The following is a 16,957-nucleotide window of genomic DNA, read 5'->3' as shown; positions in this document are numbered from 1 at the left end:
GACTATAACTCCAAATCGAGTGCATGTCGCAATTGAGAATACAACTCCCTCAAGCTCCTTAAAGGCATTGTTCACTTAAAAATTAACCTTTTAACATCATTTATTCACCTTCATGTCATTCCAGAACTATGGAAGCCAGTTTCCACCACTAAATAAAAAATAAAAAAGGTCACTGCAACTTTTTATGTCACAATTTTACATCTCGCAATTCTGACTTTTTTCTCGGAATTGCAAATAGAAACTTGCAGTTCCAAGAAATAAAGTCACAATTCTGAGAAACAGTCATAATTGCAAGATATGAACATAGAATTCTGACTTCTTTGTCTTCTTGTCTCAGAATTACGAGATGCGCAATTGCTATTTGCTATTATAAGTCAGAATTGTCAGATAAAAAGTTGCAATTCTGAGAACAAATCAGTTTTTTTTTTTTACCCTCAGAATTGGACTTTATAACTCTGACTGAGATAAAAGTCAGAGTTGCGAAATACAAACTTGCAATTGCGAGAAAAGTTACAAAAGATTCCCGCAATTACTGACTTTTATTCTCACAATTGCATGTAATTACAGTTATAAAGTTAGATATTCTAACTTCATAACTCTAAGTTATGTTTATCTCGCAACTGAGAAAAAAGTCAAAATTGTGCGATAAAAGACATGATTACCTTTTTCACAAAATATGTGGCCACAGCTTTCAATATAATCAAAAGCAAGGGGGCCTGAAAATCACACGAATGGCAAAAAAAAAAAAAAGTGTTATAAACATAGTCTGTACAACTTCTGCACTAAGTCTTTTGAAGTCAAACAGCTTGAAATAGACTGAAATTTGTCACAGTTTACTAAAAACCCTGACATTGCGAATGAACTGCTCTTTTAAGACATCCTAACAATGAAACGATTGATCAAGTTCACAAAAATCTCTAAAAGAATCATTTACAAATCAGACTGATTCAGATCTTGTGTTCAGTGATCCAATCACATGGGTTAATACAATCATTTGTATTCCTCAAACAAAGTTATTTTGGAATATACTGTAGTGCACAAGACATTTGAACACTTTTACACTGCTTCACTTTGGAGCTTGACTGTTCTGATTCACTTTCATTACATGGAAAACAGCACCAAAAATATTTTTCAGAAATTTTACATTTTGTATTCTACAGAAAGTAGTCAGTTACAGGTTCGTAATTACATCAGGTTGAGCAAACGGTCCTTGGTCCTCATCCCTTTAAGTCTGCATCCTAAGGTAAAACTCACTCATAATCTCTCCTTTCTGTTTATTTGGAGATTCTATAAAAGTACAAATCATCAAGAAAAGCTGAATCCCTTTAGCTGCATTGAAGATCAATGGCCCTGTACTATGTTTAGTTACATAAAAAAAAAAATTGTTACCTAATTGAAAATGGCTGAATAATGCAGAACAAAGGAGAAGATGAAGCAGCAGACATGGTATTCCATCATCCCTCGGGTATGACGTACAGGCCACGCTCTTATAATTTACTGACCTTTCAGACATTATTTTTAAACTTATTTATGTTGCAATACTGGGAGCAAAACTCCACAGAATGACTTTCCACATACAGATACTTTTTTTTAAATCCCTGCAAAGTTTATATTTGAAACTTTATATAAAATCTATAGAGCATGACCACATACAGCAAAAAAAAAAAAAAAAAAAAAATGCCTGCCTTCCTTGTTGACGTTCTTGCCATAGATAGACAGACAGAGAGACAGACAGATGGTTTTGCACCGAAACCCTTTTTGTGATCTTAAAAGGAGGCAGCAGACCATTCATCTTTTCCCACAATTACTCTTCACAGACAGTTTTGGAGGTCAATGTAAATCTTTTCATCAAAGTGGCTAGATTTATCTATTTATCACTGCTCTCTCCCATTCCTCTTCAATTTCAGCACCAACAACCACCCCTGGGCACGCTCACGCAGCTCAAACCTAACCCTGGGTCTAAACCACTGAAAGCCTGTACGGCCTGTTGCCTTTCTGATCCATGTCCAGGTAAGCGCATAAACCGAATCCCACCCACATCCCCCAAACTCGCTGCAGGCAAGCCGTTGCTCTCAACGCCTCCTCCACCACGCTGGATATGTGCAGAAAAGCGGCTGTTACTGACCTCCATCATAGTATTAATAAATAAAACATGTTCAGGAGAATGTAAACCAGCCTGCAGCAATCTCAACATATATGACCTCACTTCCCCTCGGTGCTTTGCAGGCCCAGCGGAGGTATAAATAGTACCATAAATGGGTAATAATATCTCTAGTGATGTGTGAGTCGGTTTTCCTTCCCTCTCAAACCCGCTAGGTTTATGTTTCAAGATCAGGGAGGTAGGAACCTTCAAAATATGAGTTTAAGCTTTTGTTTTTCGCGGCATGTGCTCCATCTCCCTCCACTTCTCTGATGTTGTTTCTAGCGTTTAGCTGTTTCTGCACTTTCAACTGTGGGTGCAAAAGGCTCAAAAATCGAAAATTTGCTGGTTTTAAATCCCTCAACTGCTGCACAGCCAAATATCAGGCAACAGCATCCAGATGTCTAATAACACAATGCCAGCCCAAATTTCACGGAACCCAATTCTCGCTGGCTGCAGACATCTGCTCAACAACAACAAGGGGGGAAAAAAACAAACCTTTACAATCGAGCCAAATGATCGGTTTCCACATGCTCAGCCTTTCCTTTTCTTTATTTAACATCTTACATTGGGATAACAGATGCGGTTTGTGCTGAGAATCAACTGTGTCACGGGTTGGTTTGGATGCCCCGCTGTTGAGGTAATGAAGAGCCGTCTATCTCGGCTCTGTTCTCAGGGCATTAACAGAAGGTGGGAAAGATTTATGGCATGCAAAATGAATCAATCTGGTGCAGTGTTGCGGGATCTGTGTGCAGGACTTGCGGTAAAGCCAGAAACAGCCGGTGGGAGCCTGGAATTACTGTACACATGTTGACTGGCTAAGCGTATCAGAGGCAGTGGGAGGTGAACGTCTGCAGAAGAGTGAATCCAATGAATCAGAGCCAACCGTGCTGCTCTAAAACAACTATACGCAAACTCTGTGACAACCTTGTTCTTCCTCATTCTTCTCAGACATTTCACATTATCCTCTTCCTCACTGCAGAAACCTCACCTTAAACATACTTATTGAGTTCCTTGTTTTTCTTGTCACCTTTACAAAGCTCTCTTTGTCTTCTTCAGGCCTGCGCTAGTAATAGATTATTGGCCAATTAAAAATGTTTTTTTTTTTTTTAATTAGCTTTTATTTTTATGATTTCACTTTATTTTAGTTAATCGTTATGTGCTTTTTTATTTTTTATATTATGTTATATTTATTTTTATATAATTTTTTAGATAATCGATAATATATATTTTTCTATAGGATTATTTTTTTATTTATACATCTAGCTTTCATTTATTTTGATTTCAGTAATTTTAGTACCATTTCAATTATTTGCCAAGGCAACTTTTCTAATTCTAATTCTGATTTTTCCCTTTCGAGGGAACTCATACTGCATCCTCATAGTGACCGCTAGAGGACACAATGTCTCGTTCCTTTATCAGGGAACCATGGTTAAATGCATAACATGAGATGTTCCCTTTCGAGGAAATTCCTGCATCCTTATGACCGCTAGAGAACCCTAGTTACATGTGTACATCTTTTGAGGGAACTCAAATTGAGTCCTTATAGCGACAGCTAGAGGACGCAATGTCTCGTTGTAACCTTCGACGTTCCATTTCGAAAGGAACTCTGATTGCACCTTCATAGTCACCGCTACGAGGACACATTTTCTCGCTCCCTTCTTAGGGAACCCTGGTTACATGTGTAACCTGTTCTAGGGAACTTAAACTGCATCCTCTAACGGTCGCTAGGGAACCATGGTTAATTATGTAACGTGAAACTTTCCTTTTTGAGGATATTCAAGCTGCGTCCTCATAGTGACTGCTAGAGGATACAGGGTCTAGTTCCCTTCTAAGGGAACCATGTTTATATGCGTAACCTGTGACATTCTCTTCCGAGGGAACTCATACTGGATCCTCATAGTGACTGCTACGAGGACACAATTTCTCACTCCCTTCTCAGGGAACCCTGGTTACTTGTATAACCCTTTTGAGGAAACTTAAAATGCATCCTCATAGCAAGTGATAGAGGATGCAATGTCTCATTTGCTTCTCAGGGAATCATGGTTATATGCGTAACCTGAGACGTTCCCTTTCAAGGGGACTCAAACTGTCTTCATAACAACCACTAGAGGATGCAGTGTCTCAGTGCCTTCAAAGGAAACCCTGGTTACATGCGTAATCTGAGACACTCCCTTTCGACTCATACTATGTCCTCATAACAGTGTTTCGTTCCCTTCTAAGGGAACCATGTTTACATGCTTAACCTGTGGCGTTCCCTTTCGAGGGAACTCAAACTGCATCCTCATAGTGATCGCTAGGAGGACACATTTTCTCGTTCCCTTCTCAGGGAACCCTGGTTAAATGTGTAACCCTTTCAAGGGAACTCGAACTGCATCTTCATAGTGATAACTAGAGGATGCAATGTCTCATTCCCTTCTCAGGGAACCATAGATACGAGCATTTAATAGTTTTAGTCAAGATAACACTGTCATTTAATGAGTCTGATAATTATAGCTGTTAAACTATTTAATTGCACAGTGTAGGCCCTGTTGTTAATTTAAAATTCTTTTTTAATTAATATTTTACAGTTAAAAAATTTATAATGACCATATTTAAATACATTCAAAAGATTATGAGAAAAGAGTGTGCAGATTCTGTGTGGGTACAGTTGTGGTTAAATGGCCAATGGCAAATGTCACCAATGACGTATAAATTTAACCAAAAAAAGCAAAGAAAAAATAAATAAATAAAAAATCCTACGCATACCACTAAGTGTGCATGTGCAAATATGTTGACATGTGCTCGACAACTCGATAATGAAATCCCACTGGGAACCACCATTTGGTCACAGCTTTGAGTCTGTCATCGGTCCCGCACAAACTGCTCTCCTTCATCGCCCGTTTTCACATGTTTTAATAAGACCACTCTTTAATGAGGGTATCTCAGCTAGCACGAGCTGAATCTCCGCAGTCTGCTTGCGCCCTGTCGGCCGTTCAGCAGAAAGAGACAGATTGCACGTCATTGTCATAATAGGCCCCTGGGCTATTATTAGTCCGCCTTGAGATGGGCCTCCAGATTTGGAATCGACTAAAAATACAGGAGAAAGTGCGAGACGGCGACCAGCCGCTACTTGAAACATCCAGACACGCACAAACAGGCACACAATAATCCATAGCTGTCCTTCAGACTCACTCGAGACCATCAAGCCGTAATTAAAGAGTGTCTCCTGCTAACCACTCATTACCTTGTAATTTGCCCTTGTAGAGCATCAATCTAGTGCAGGACAGCAGGACGGCCCATTTCCTGTGCGCACCGGTATAGATCTGAAGACGTACTAAGTGAGATGTCATTCACAGCAGACACCTCACACACAAAGACAAACGAGGCCTAAGAAAAATCAAGTTCTTGGCAAAACGATTATATTAAAACTGAAAAAGCATGACTGTAATGATCGCCAACACAAGAATTCCTCATCCCCCTCACGTCCTTGATGCTAGATGAGGACGACATGAACAACGATCATGAGAGACTCTTATAATCACTTTTATTTGACAGATCGACCGGGCGAGCTTCCGTGTACTTCCTCTGTGGCGAAGTCACTGTGCGTTTGCTTCGGTTTAAGGCTGCGTTTCCCGAAGGGGGTAACTGATAACATTTTTCTCCCTAGTAGAATACAATGATCAGCTTCTAAATCCCCATCTTGCGGTCTTCGCTTTCCCTGAATTCAATTTCATACAGCACTGAGTCCCGGCAAATGATGTGAAGATCAGTCATCTAGTCACTGAGGCGGCGCGGGGCGTATTTGAGCAGAACTTTTTGCCATTAAAAGTATGACGCATTTGTAAGCATCAATTTCAACTTTCATGCCGAACAAGAAATAAAAGTGTTGCTCGGTTTGGTATGGACAAGGAGTTTCTATATTTAAAAAAGGACTTTCAAGTTTGCCCTTTCCGTGAGACTGTGGTCACAGAAAATTGTAATAGTTCCAATTCAATTTCTCTTTAATGATTTCTTTAACAAATCTCTGTTTATCGCTTTTAAGGAATAAATGTAATATGCTCATATTATGCATCTGCAATGACTACATTGATTTAAGACTCAGTTGCATGCTATATGTGTATTCGACTCAGCAGAATCATTTGTTTGCAAATCAGACTACAAAGGTTGTGCTGTTTGTTTTTGATTGACTAAAATGAACCTGCTCATAAGATTTATTTGTTTATGAATCACATTACACCAGTTACTCTGTATGCTTCCAAATGGCTAAAATAAACTAGTTCATAAGATTAATTCCTTGAGGAATTGGATTACACTGGTTGGCTGCATAAGACATTTTTGCTTTGTAATCGGATTACACTAGTTGGGCTGCATGTTTTCAATTCACTAAAAAGAACAGGTTTATAAGACAATTTCGTTTAGGAACCAGACTACACTAGATGGGCTGCATGTTGTTGATTCACTAAAAAGATCTGGTCTGTAAGACATTTTTGTTAAGGAATTGGATTACACTGGATTGGGCTGCATTTTTCTAATTGACTAAAAAGAACCAGCTCATAAAATTCATTCTTTCAGGAAAAGGATTACACTGGTTGCACTGTATGTTTTTGATTCACTAAAAAGAACCAGTTTATAACATTCATTCCTTCAGGAATCAGATTACACTGACTGCACTGTATATTTTTGATTCACTAAAATGAACCAGCTCATTATATTCACTCATTAGGAAGTCTACAATGATTGTGCAGTTCACTAAAAAGAACTGACTCAATAGAATTTTTATTTTTTTTTAGAATCAGACCACACTGGTTGTGCTACATTTACGATTCACTACATGACTCATTAGAATTTTTATTTGTTGGAATCAGACTACAATTGCTTATGTTTATGATTCACTAAAAAGAGCTGACTCATTGGAATCATTCGCCCACGTCACCCGGAACATCACTCAGTTCCAGTTTCTTTGAAAATGGAACATTTGTCCATCAGGAGGTTCTCTGTTCCCAGCCCTAGTGGTCTTCAAACATGCTACATCATCATGAATGCTCTTTTTCATATCAAATAACCCTCTCAACACTGTAACCAACTGTCTGTATGCATCTCATGAGAGAGAGACGCTCTGGCCCCAGCACTCATCGCTAAAGAGATTAGCATAACTCCATGGTCTTCTTTGGAGACAACGGGCTCTAATCCCCCGCTGATCTGATTGGATTAACACACTAAGGCTGTCCCGGCTCATAGGGACATGGCTGAGCGCTAGGCTATCATGCCATGTGCGGCCACTGACACAGCTAATGTCCTGAGGTTCAGGTGTGTCCCCTGACCAACTGACCATAATACTGAGTCACAGTAGTATTAAAACCACAGCCACAATGTTTAATGGCCAAGAAATGACTTGAGCAACCCTACATATTCCACTTTACTGGAAGAATTACATCCAATGCATCTCAGACACCACATTAAAATCAATGTCCAGTTCTTGAAAAAAATAAGCTTCAATGTGGACTTCAAAAGACTACATGAGACTCCAAAAAGAGGAGGACCAGAAGTGGGTCTGAATGTGTGAGATCAATGTAAAATTTGAATAATATCAGTGCTACGGTCATATATCTTAAGATAAATCACCGAAAGGACGAGTGAGGTTGAAGAGAAAAGTCCTCCAATTACCTCCAAAGTGTGTCTGAGTGGCTCTCAGTGAACCGTGAGCCATCACAGTCTGACAACATCTGATTCAATTTAGCGACGAACCTCCTGCTTCTCACCGCCGCTACAGACCACTGCTCATCCAGAGCTCATCCAGTTTCATGCCTGCTACAGGAAATCCATGCCTTTAAGGGGTCCAGACTTCTGCATTAAACCCACATGCCAAGAAACCACAATTTATATAGTTTTCCCTAGAGTGCCAGCATCATTTACTAAGCGAGCAATACAAAAGACAACGGTTATAACTGTAGAGTTTTACATTAAAAGAGACACTTCAGTCACGCTCACAGAGAGGGACAGGGAAAGAGAAGCTATAAAGTGAGTGCTACAGAAAGAAAGGGGAGTAGATACAATGAAGGAGGCAATAAGCACAACGAGAAAATAAGAGCGGGGGAAAGTCTGAGAGAATTTGGCCCTCATTTGTCTCTGTGGACAGGTAGTTAGTGGCTTACCGCTGGCCTGTTCCCTCACAGGCTGCTGTCCTGTCTCTCTGGATCACAGTAAATCACATCCTGCAGCCAGAACCACTATTATTACCGGTCCGTGGACCTTCTTCAAGATTACACCAGTGCGGCAAAGAGGATTCGCCCATTGAGAATCTATTTATAACCTCTGATCCTACGGTTTCCTGACCCCTTGTTGCCATTGCTTATTATTAATTGTTTGCTGGTTATATTTAGCATAGGTAGATGCCAAAACTACATTAAATCAAGAGCAAAAAGCACATTTAAAAGTAGTTATGCATTTTGATGCAATGCATTTTTTTTTTTTCAAGCAACATAATAAATTTTATTATAGCAGATGTTTTACCAGTGCCCAATTCTTTTAAAAGCTCAAGTGTGAAATATACGTTAAAACAAATATATACTAATATATATAATTTAAAAGCATTAAAAAAAAAAAAAGTTTTCGCCACAGCCCTTGTCATCCTTAATTTTTCCTTTTTACACCAGACATATATATCGGTTCAAAATATCGGTGTACCTGATCTGTAATAATCAGTATCATCCCTAAAAAAAAAAAAAAAAAAATGCACGTATCAATATACAATTTTTGTCTGGCACCAATAAGCCAATAATTAATTTCTTATGGCTGATAAATAACCAATTTTTTATGTAAATAAGGATATCCGTTTTTGAGATTTGCTAAGGAATAAATTTAACAATGTTGTTTTTAAATTTAGTCCATTAAAATTAACTATAAATCAGCAGATGATGGCAAAGACAGTGTAAATAAAAGAAAAAAAAAAAAAAACAGGAAAAAATGAGCAAATAAATATCTAATATATTCAAACCAATAATGATTAAAAAGAAATAAATACTGGTCGATATAGTAAAAATATATTGTGCACCCTTATATTCTCAATTTTTTTTTTACACCAGACATATATATCAGTTCAAAATATCGGTTACTTGATCTATCATCGGTATCGGCCCTAAAAACACAAATTGGCTGACCCCTGGTAAAAATAAATAAATAAATAAATAAATAAATAAATAATAATATCAACTTTGCCATCACAAAAATAAATTGCATTTTAAAATATATTAAAATACAACACAGTTTAAATTGTAATAATATTTCACAATATTACTACTTGTACTGCATTTTTTATCAAATAAATGCAGCCTTGGAAAGCATAAAAGGCATCTTTTAAAAACATTAAAAATCTTTATATATTAGTTTTAAAATACAATTACAAACATGTAGTGATTGTTTAAAGATTAAATGACAGTTTTCATAATTTTACATTTTTAGGCTAAACTTCAAATGAGTTGAAAATGGCATTATAAACCACAAATAACAGAACAAAGCTATTAATAATGTCAAATTAGCTAAATGCATTAAGCAAACGTGATGGTATTGAATTATTCTTGTTGATAAAATACAATAAAATCAGCCTATTAATGAACAAACTATTTGTAGACATTTTTACATCTCTAAATTTGTTCATATGCTTACATTTTAGATGCTTTTATGTTAATAATAATGCACTATAATAATGTCACTATTAAAAACACGTCACACATCATTGGCCATCACGTTACAGTTTCACACACAAAGCGCTTTATTTACACTGTTTTTTTTTCAATCTTTGAATGAAGCAATTTTAACAGCCATTTGTCAGTGAAAGTCTTCCAGAAATAGCCATTCGACTACAAAGCAAAGCAATTCATAATCAACCCGTGCTGCACGCTAGTTTCATAATAGCTGCGGTAGAAAATCAGGCTAAAGATCTGCTGTACTGATTATCAGCATTTATGTCCAGAACAAATCCTCTTATAAACATTCAAGCTACAAAGAGACTTTACCTAGACATAATATCCCTGAACAGTTCCCAGTGGATCCCGAGACCCAAATTTAGCACAAAAGCAGCTCTGTCTAAATCTATGTCACCATCTCGCTGATCCAGATCTATTACAGACAGCATTTCACCACATCTCCACTTTGAACTGCACATCAGACGAGGTGTGGTGCTACTTAACTAACACAAAGACTAATAAATAACACTACCGTAACAATCTAATTAACTGATAATGGTAAGGTTTATGGATGCCATCGCAGACTTTTAACTGCAGTTTCCTGCGTAATCGTTAAGATAAGCAAGTTGCATGACATGCAGATGATGTAAACAGTCTGTTGCCAGGAGCTACAGACAGATTGGACTTGAAGCTGTCAATAGTTATTTGCTTAGGTGAAAACTAACATGGTGTGTGGGTGATGGGTTAAGGCCAGAATACAGAGTCTTCTTCAAAACGCTCAGAACTCTTCAGAAATTGAAAAATGTAGTTCTTTACAGACACACTGTGAAATCTGCCGAGTTTGCTTAAATATTTTAAAGGTTGTCTGGCTTTGTTCTGCTTGCTAACTTGTACATGCATATTCTGTATTACTAACACAAGATACACAAAGAAACATGAGTCACCATGAAGCTAAACCCTTTGACCTGTTATTTAGACAACTCATCTCCATGCAACTGCATACTGCAACATTAATTCAGTAGTGCACAGACCCCATCCTAACTATCAGTTACAACATCTTCCTCAAGTGCAACTAACCTTATTCTATTTCTGGTTGAGAGTCAAATTGCTCCCTGTCTCTCGTTGGCACATGCACACACACACAAATGTGTGTCATTGAGACGTTACCCAGGGGAAGAACAGATAATGAGCCTTTACTGTGGAGTTTATGATAATCTTAACGAGCTACTGCCCCCACCATAAAACCCATTAGAGCGGGAGGTTCAACTACTTCTGGCAGAATCAATAGCCAGTCGGCTAGACTAGAAATAGATGATCTCAAACTAACACTGAAAATGTCAAAATAAGGCTTCGGTGAACTCAAGTGAACCCTTAACTCTCATGTGCAGGCAATGAAAAAAATGAAATTGTGAAATTACTTTGTAACAAGAAAAGTGATTGAGGATTGAGGATTGGTGTCTGATACCAATCAGTCAGTAATTAATTTCATGTTATGGCCGATAAATAACCAATTTTTTTTTTTTATGTAAACAATGTTTTATGTAAATAAATGTAAAATAAAACATTTAAAACTTAAAAAAACAAATAAAAACTGTGAATATACACGTCACAACATTACAATGCACAGTATGAAAAATGGATATTCTTTTAGAGATTTGCTAATTATTACATTTAACAATATTTTTATAAAAACTTTGCCCATTATAATTAACTTCAAACCAGCTGATGATGGCAAAGATAGTCTAAATGGAAAAACAGGCACAATTGCATATCTAATATATGTGACCCTGGACCACAAAACCAGTCTTAAGTCACTGGGGTATATTTGTAGCAATAGCCAAAAATACAAAACTCAATTTCTAATATGCATTGTTAGGAACGTTATTTGGACAACTTTGAGGTGATTTTCTCAATATTTTAATTTTTTTGCACCCTCAGATTCCAGATATTCAAATAGTTGTATCTCAGCCAAATATTGTTCTATCATAGCAAATACATCAATGGAAAGCTTATCTATTCAGCTTTCAGATGATGTATAAATCTCAGTTTGGAAAAATTAACCCTTATGACTGTTTTTTTGTGGTCCAGGGTCACATATTTACAGCAATAAAAATAAAAAAAAGTAGTAAAAAAGTATAAATACATAAAAAAATATATATATAAATAAATACTGGCTGATATTGTAATAATATATTGTGCACCCTTATATCTATCTATCTATCTATCTATTATATATATATATATATATATATATATATAAAAAAAGGTAATTGTGACACTTTCTCTCACAATTTAGCATTTTTTCTTGCAATTGCAAGTTTACATCTCGCAACTGACTTTTTTTCCTCAAAACTGCAAGTTATAAAGGTCAGAATTGTGAAATATAAACTCATAATTCTAAGAAATTAAGTAAGAAATGCGTGATATTATCTCACAATTCTGAATTTTTCCTCAGAATTGCGTGATATAAACCTCGTAATTACGTGTTATAAAGTCAGAATTGCGATTCTGAGAACATAAGTTTTTTTCACCCTCAAAATTGGACTTTATAACTCGCAATTGTGAGTTATTATCTTACAATTCTAAAAAAAAAAAAAAAAAAAAAATCTAAGAATTGCGAGATATAAACTCACAATTGCGAGAAAAATCAGAATTGCGGGATACAAACTCATATTTGCAAAAAAATAAAAGTCAGAATTGTGTGTTTTTAATCTTTCAATTTTGACTATATTTCTCGCAGTTATGAGGTTATATCTAAATAACCTTTTTTTAATTTTTTTACTCAGTGGCGGAAACGGACATCCATAGTGAACAGTGTGTGTATATTTATCTTAAAATGCATTTAACTTTTTTACTATTTTAGCAAAACTTTCTCTAGAGATTTTACCTTCATTAACATTCCTCACATTATCTCTGTATTAAAACCCAGCGAACTGTGTACTATAAAGCACTTTGTAGTGACTGAACACATGGCGATTCCATCTTGAAAACACGTCAACAGCAGAGGAGTGTGAACGGCGCTCTACTTGTTTAAGTGTAACTGTGGCTGATAGTGTGGGGCCGTTGAGATCAGCTAGTAACAACTGACGGCTCTTGGTAGTGCGAGTCAGGTCTGTGCGTCAAGGCATGTGTGATGCACTCAGCCAGCGGGATACCTATTAGGCTAGTTGGACAAGCTTTTAAACCCTCTTTCTCAGTGATTGGACATAACCATCCATGAAATTCCCAATTTTCATCAACCAAGCGTACAGCTGACAGAATGTGGCTATTTATGCCTGTGGATCTAGTAGGTCTTTACTGAAAAGTGCACGTTTTCCCACCATCATCATGAATGAACAGGTTCACAGTTAAGAGGTTTAAAAGGTTAAATGGCCAATTGCTAAACATACACTGGAATGCGTAGGCATTCCACAAAGTTCCCTGACAGAGAGAAAAAAAAACCCTAGAGAACCACCTGGGAAAGTGAAAGGTAAGGCAAGTTCTAAGATGACTTTTCCTTGCACTTAGTAGCTCTGAAACATGAGTCACAGTGTCCATTATCACATTTAGGGCCAGTGATTTTCAAACACAAGTCTTAAAAGAAGTCTTTAAGTTGTCCAGAATGGCAAGATATCAGCATGTTATTTCAGCTCTCCCCGCAGGCTTGCTAAAACACATCCTGTTGTACGTGACTAGTTATCTGGTTACACAGCTGGAGAGCTTCCTCGTGTATAAGCCGAAATCGGTTTTCTAGTCATCGTGATAATAAACACAACCAAGCTACTTAATTTTGTGGTCAAACCAGAGAAACGGCGTTCAGGGTAGAAAAGGTGGTGATATAGCATGGTGGTTAAGTCTCCAACCTGTAAACTGAAAGGCTGTAGGTTTAAGCTCTGTATTGAGTGACTCATCCTTTGCATAAAAACAAATCACAGTTTCCACCGAAATACCATAGTACAGTCTAAAAAACCCTGAAAATCCCAAATATTATATTGCAGCAACTATGACGTCATAGAAATTATGGTTACCATAATCATTAATGCAAGTAATGGTTTGAACCCGAAGGGATGAAGTGATGAACTATTACCACTGGTCAAATTCAAAGGACTGCATGAAAGTGTCAACTAAATGATGTAATATTCCATAAATAAAATCACAAACATATCTATAATCATAACAACACCAACACTTCAGGAAGTGAACAGCCTACTTTAAGGACAAAATGTCAAATAAGTTGGCAGCACGATCTTAAAAATAAGTCCTATTAACTATGATTTCATGCAGTAAACAACTGATTGTTAAAAAATGGATATTTGTACAAACATCAGCATTATTATTTCCAACAAACACTACCTTGAACGCAAGACTAACAGCTAAATTAACTATGAAGCTATCATCTATCAAGACATAACTACACAGGTTTATAAAACGAAAATAAAATCGCGGAATGACCTTTTGAACTTCTGCAGCGTAACTTCAGTTTAACTAAAAGGGGATCCCCATCCCGCCCTGAAGCAGTAAATGAAACAAAACAAAAAAATGATACAGTCTAACCGAAATGCATATTACTTCGATAACAGTGTAACGGATTCAAGTATATTTCCTTCGAAAAACTGATACTGTAATCTTGACCGAGTAAATAAGCGTTCTAAATAAGAACTAATGCGGAAAGTCTGTTGTTTACCCTCGACTACGGAGGAGATTTCACACAGAAAAATAGCTTAAAACCGTAATGTTATTAACTCGGGAAACGATAATCCCAATATCCGAGACTTTCACAAATTTCCCTTACTACGTCGAGTCTCTCAGAGGTATTTAAACGGAGTGTTTTGAAAACCTAGCGACTTCCAGCACTCCCAGGGTCAAACAAACAAACTCACCTTATTTTTTTCGACTTGCTTTCTTTCTTGTTGAGAACTCCGGGAACGCAGTTGGTGAGCTCGGTCCAGTCCGCATGCAAGCCGCAACTCCAGCCGGTGGAGAAGCGAGAGAACAGCCAGGTCTCCTTTCGGTTCGGACGGTAGCAAGTACACTTCTTCTGGCCCGGTCTACAATCACACGGAAGCTCCAGTCGAACATTTTGGACTAGATGCCTCCCGAAGGTGGTCCCGCCGGTCTTTTGGATGTGGAGGAACACAATCACGTCTTCCCCCTTGATCTCAAAATCTATGTTGCGCTCAAGATCTTTAATAGGGAAGTAGTACTTTTTCACATAGTGCGGATCCGGAGTGGGGAAAATAGTCATGTCCTCTTCGCCGAGAAGGTACCCGTGCGGGGAGCCGAAGTTTATCACCCCGGGCGCCACGTACTGGTACAAAATCAGCATGAAGAAGACTGATCCGACGACGATCAACAGAAATTTACTGGTCCTTTCAACCATGTTCCTTTCCGTGTCGTTCATTTGTTATCATTTCTCAGACAACAACAGTCCACGGTGCTTCTGTGTTGGTTTGCACCCTTCTCGTCTCTCCGTAGGCAGATCATAATAGGTCCACTTAAGAGTTCAGAATCTCGAGACAATGTGTGTTTGGATGCATTATATCCACATTTCGACCGGTCCTACCTGTCGAAAATCCAGCTCGAATCCGTTCACGGGACCCTTGTTGCAGATTAAGGCAGAGCAGTCCTCAAACCTCGAGTTGTTGAGTCTTCTGTGAAGCCACCCGTCAGAAAATACCTCCCTTGTCTCGTATAATTATTCTACACAGCGACACCCACTTTCCCCCACACACACATCAAGCTCACACTCGTAAAGATGAAGAATTCATTTGTTTGGTGTTCTCGCCTGCAGTTCTTTTTGGAGAAGCGTTTGGTCGTAGACTGTTAGTTACAGCACGTTTTCAGTTAGCTTTTTGATGCCAAAGATCTGCCAAATATGTTAAACTGATAAAATAGAAATATGTTATAGACTATGTAAAGACCAATTTACACAGTGTAAACAAAATATACTGCGTTTACAGAATTACCTTTCATTTTTATTTAACTTTAATCGACTTTTTCACTTTATTTTATCACTAAAAAGACGAAAATACTATCTTTTTGTTTTATTTATCTCATATATATTATCATCTCTTATTTATCCCATATATATTTATATTTATATATTTATTTATTAACTTTAAAACTTAAATGTTTAGTTCATAATAATTGTATATACAAATACATTTAATACAGCTTAATACAATAATTATTTCTCAGATAATATTTTCGTTTTATGTTTCGTCATGTTTTATAGTGGACTTGCACAAGTGACTTGGAAACAATTAATTAGCTTTATGCCGGTGTACTAAACACAGAGCAATTTCGAACGAGAAACAAAACATCAAACCTGTAGTAATTGAAGAGATTTAGAGTTAGTTCCGCGATTTTATACAGAACTGATAGGGGGCGCCACAGAAGAGCACGAAGCCTGACGGTGGCATGTTGTAAAATTCCTCTATATAAATAAAGTCAAATGGATATTAAAATGGGATGTGTGTGCGTGTGTGTGTGTTAATAAATATGTATGACATGTAAAACTGTCTGATTTTTCTTGAACAGATTACCAAATGCCTTGAACATGAAGTCTTCAGAAATGGTTTCTGAAAGAAAAAAAAAAACTCTGACGTTATGTTCTTATATCTTATTCTGCCATTTAAGCTTTATTTTCTAAGTACATCTAAAAGCCAAGGCCGTAGTGATTGATGGACATGGGTGATTTGTGACACAGGAAGGCTTTTTAACCACTGAAGCTTTTGATTTTAAGCCTAAGTGCGGGTGAAGCAATATATTTAGATCTTAAATGCTCCATTTTAGAACCTACTATCAGAGACAATAAGGCTTAGAAGTAAGCTTATTTCATGTTATATGTGGCTGTCGTGACTGTGAGCGAACCCACACAGACCCTGTAAGGTACCGTTTTTGAGTGATGTTCCATTAAAATCAGCTTTGCCTTCAATTTTCCCTATAGTCATTTACTTGTGTTCCAGCTCAATTTGTCAGTCTAAAATTTCAATAGGAAGCCTGACCTCAACCCCTTTTAGCTCAAACACTAATGATAATATGAGCTTTAAACACACCTTTAGTGTCAGCTTCACAGTACAGTTCACCTGACTACATACCCATGGAAAATTCCACATTTATGTCAGCTCGGCTAAAATGGATCGCTTGACCCTGGGCGTATTTGTTGATAATA

General features: G+C 37.3%; 1 protein-coding gene across 1 annotated transcript in view; it reads right to left on the bottom strand.

Moving 5' to 3' along the window:
* hs6st1b (heparan sulfate 6-O-sulfotransferase 1b) overlaps positions 1-15,634 on the bottom strand; it is a 65,055-nt gene extending 49,421 nt beyond the window's left edge. The window contains exon 1 of the mRNA XM_051097966.1: positions 14,664-15,634. Within this exon, the coding sequence (XP_050953923.1) occupies positions 14,664-15,184 (521 nt within the window). The 5' untranslated portion in view covers positions 15,185-15,634. The remainder of the gene's footprint in view (positions 1-14,663) is intronic.
* Between the last annotated feature and the right edge of the window lie 1,323 nt (positions 15,635-16,957).

The sequence above is a fragment of the Labeo rohita genome, chromosome 24, assembly GCF_022985175.1.
Source record: "Labeo rohita strain BAU-BD-2019 chromosome 24, IGBB_LRoh.1.0, whole genome shotgun sequence".
NCBI lineage: Eukaryota > Metazoa > Chordata > Actinopteri > Cypriniformes > Cyprinidae > Labeo > Labeo rohita.
Note: the sequence above shows the minus strand (reverse complement) of the source record. Positions and strands in the feature narration are given on the sequence as shown.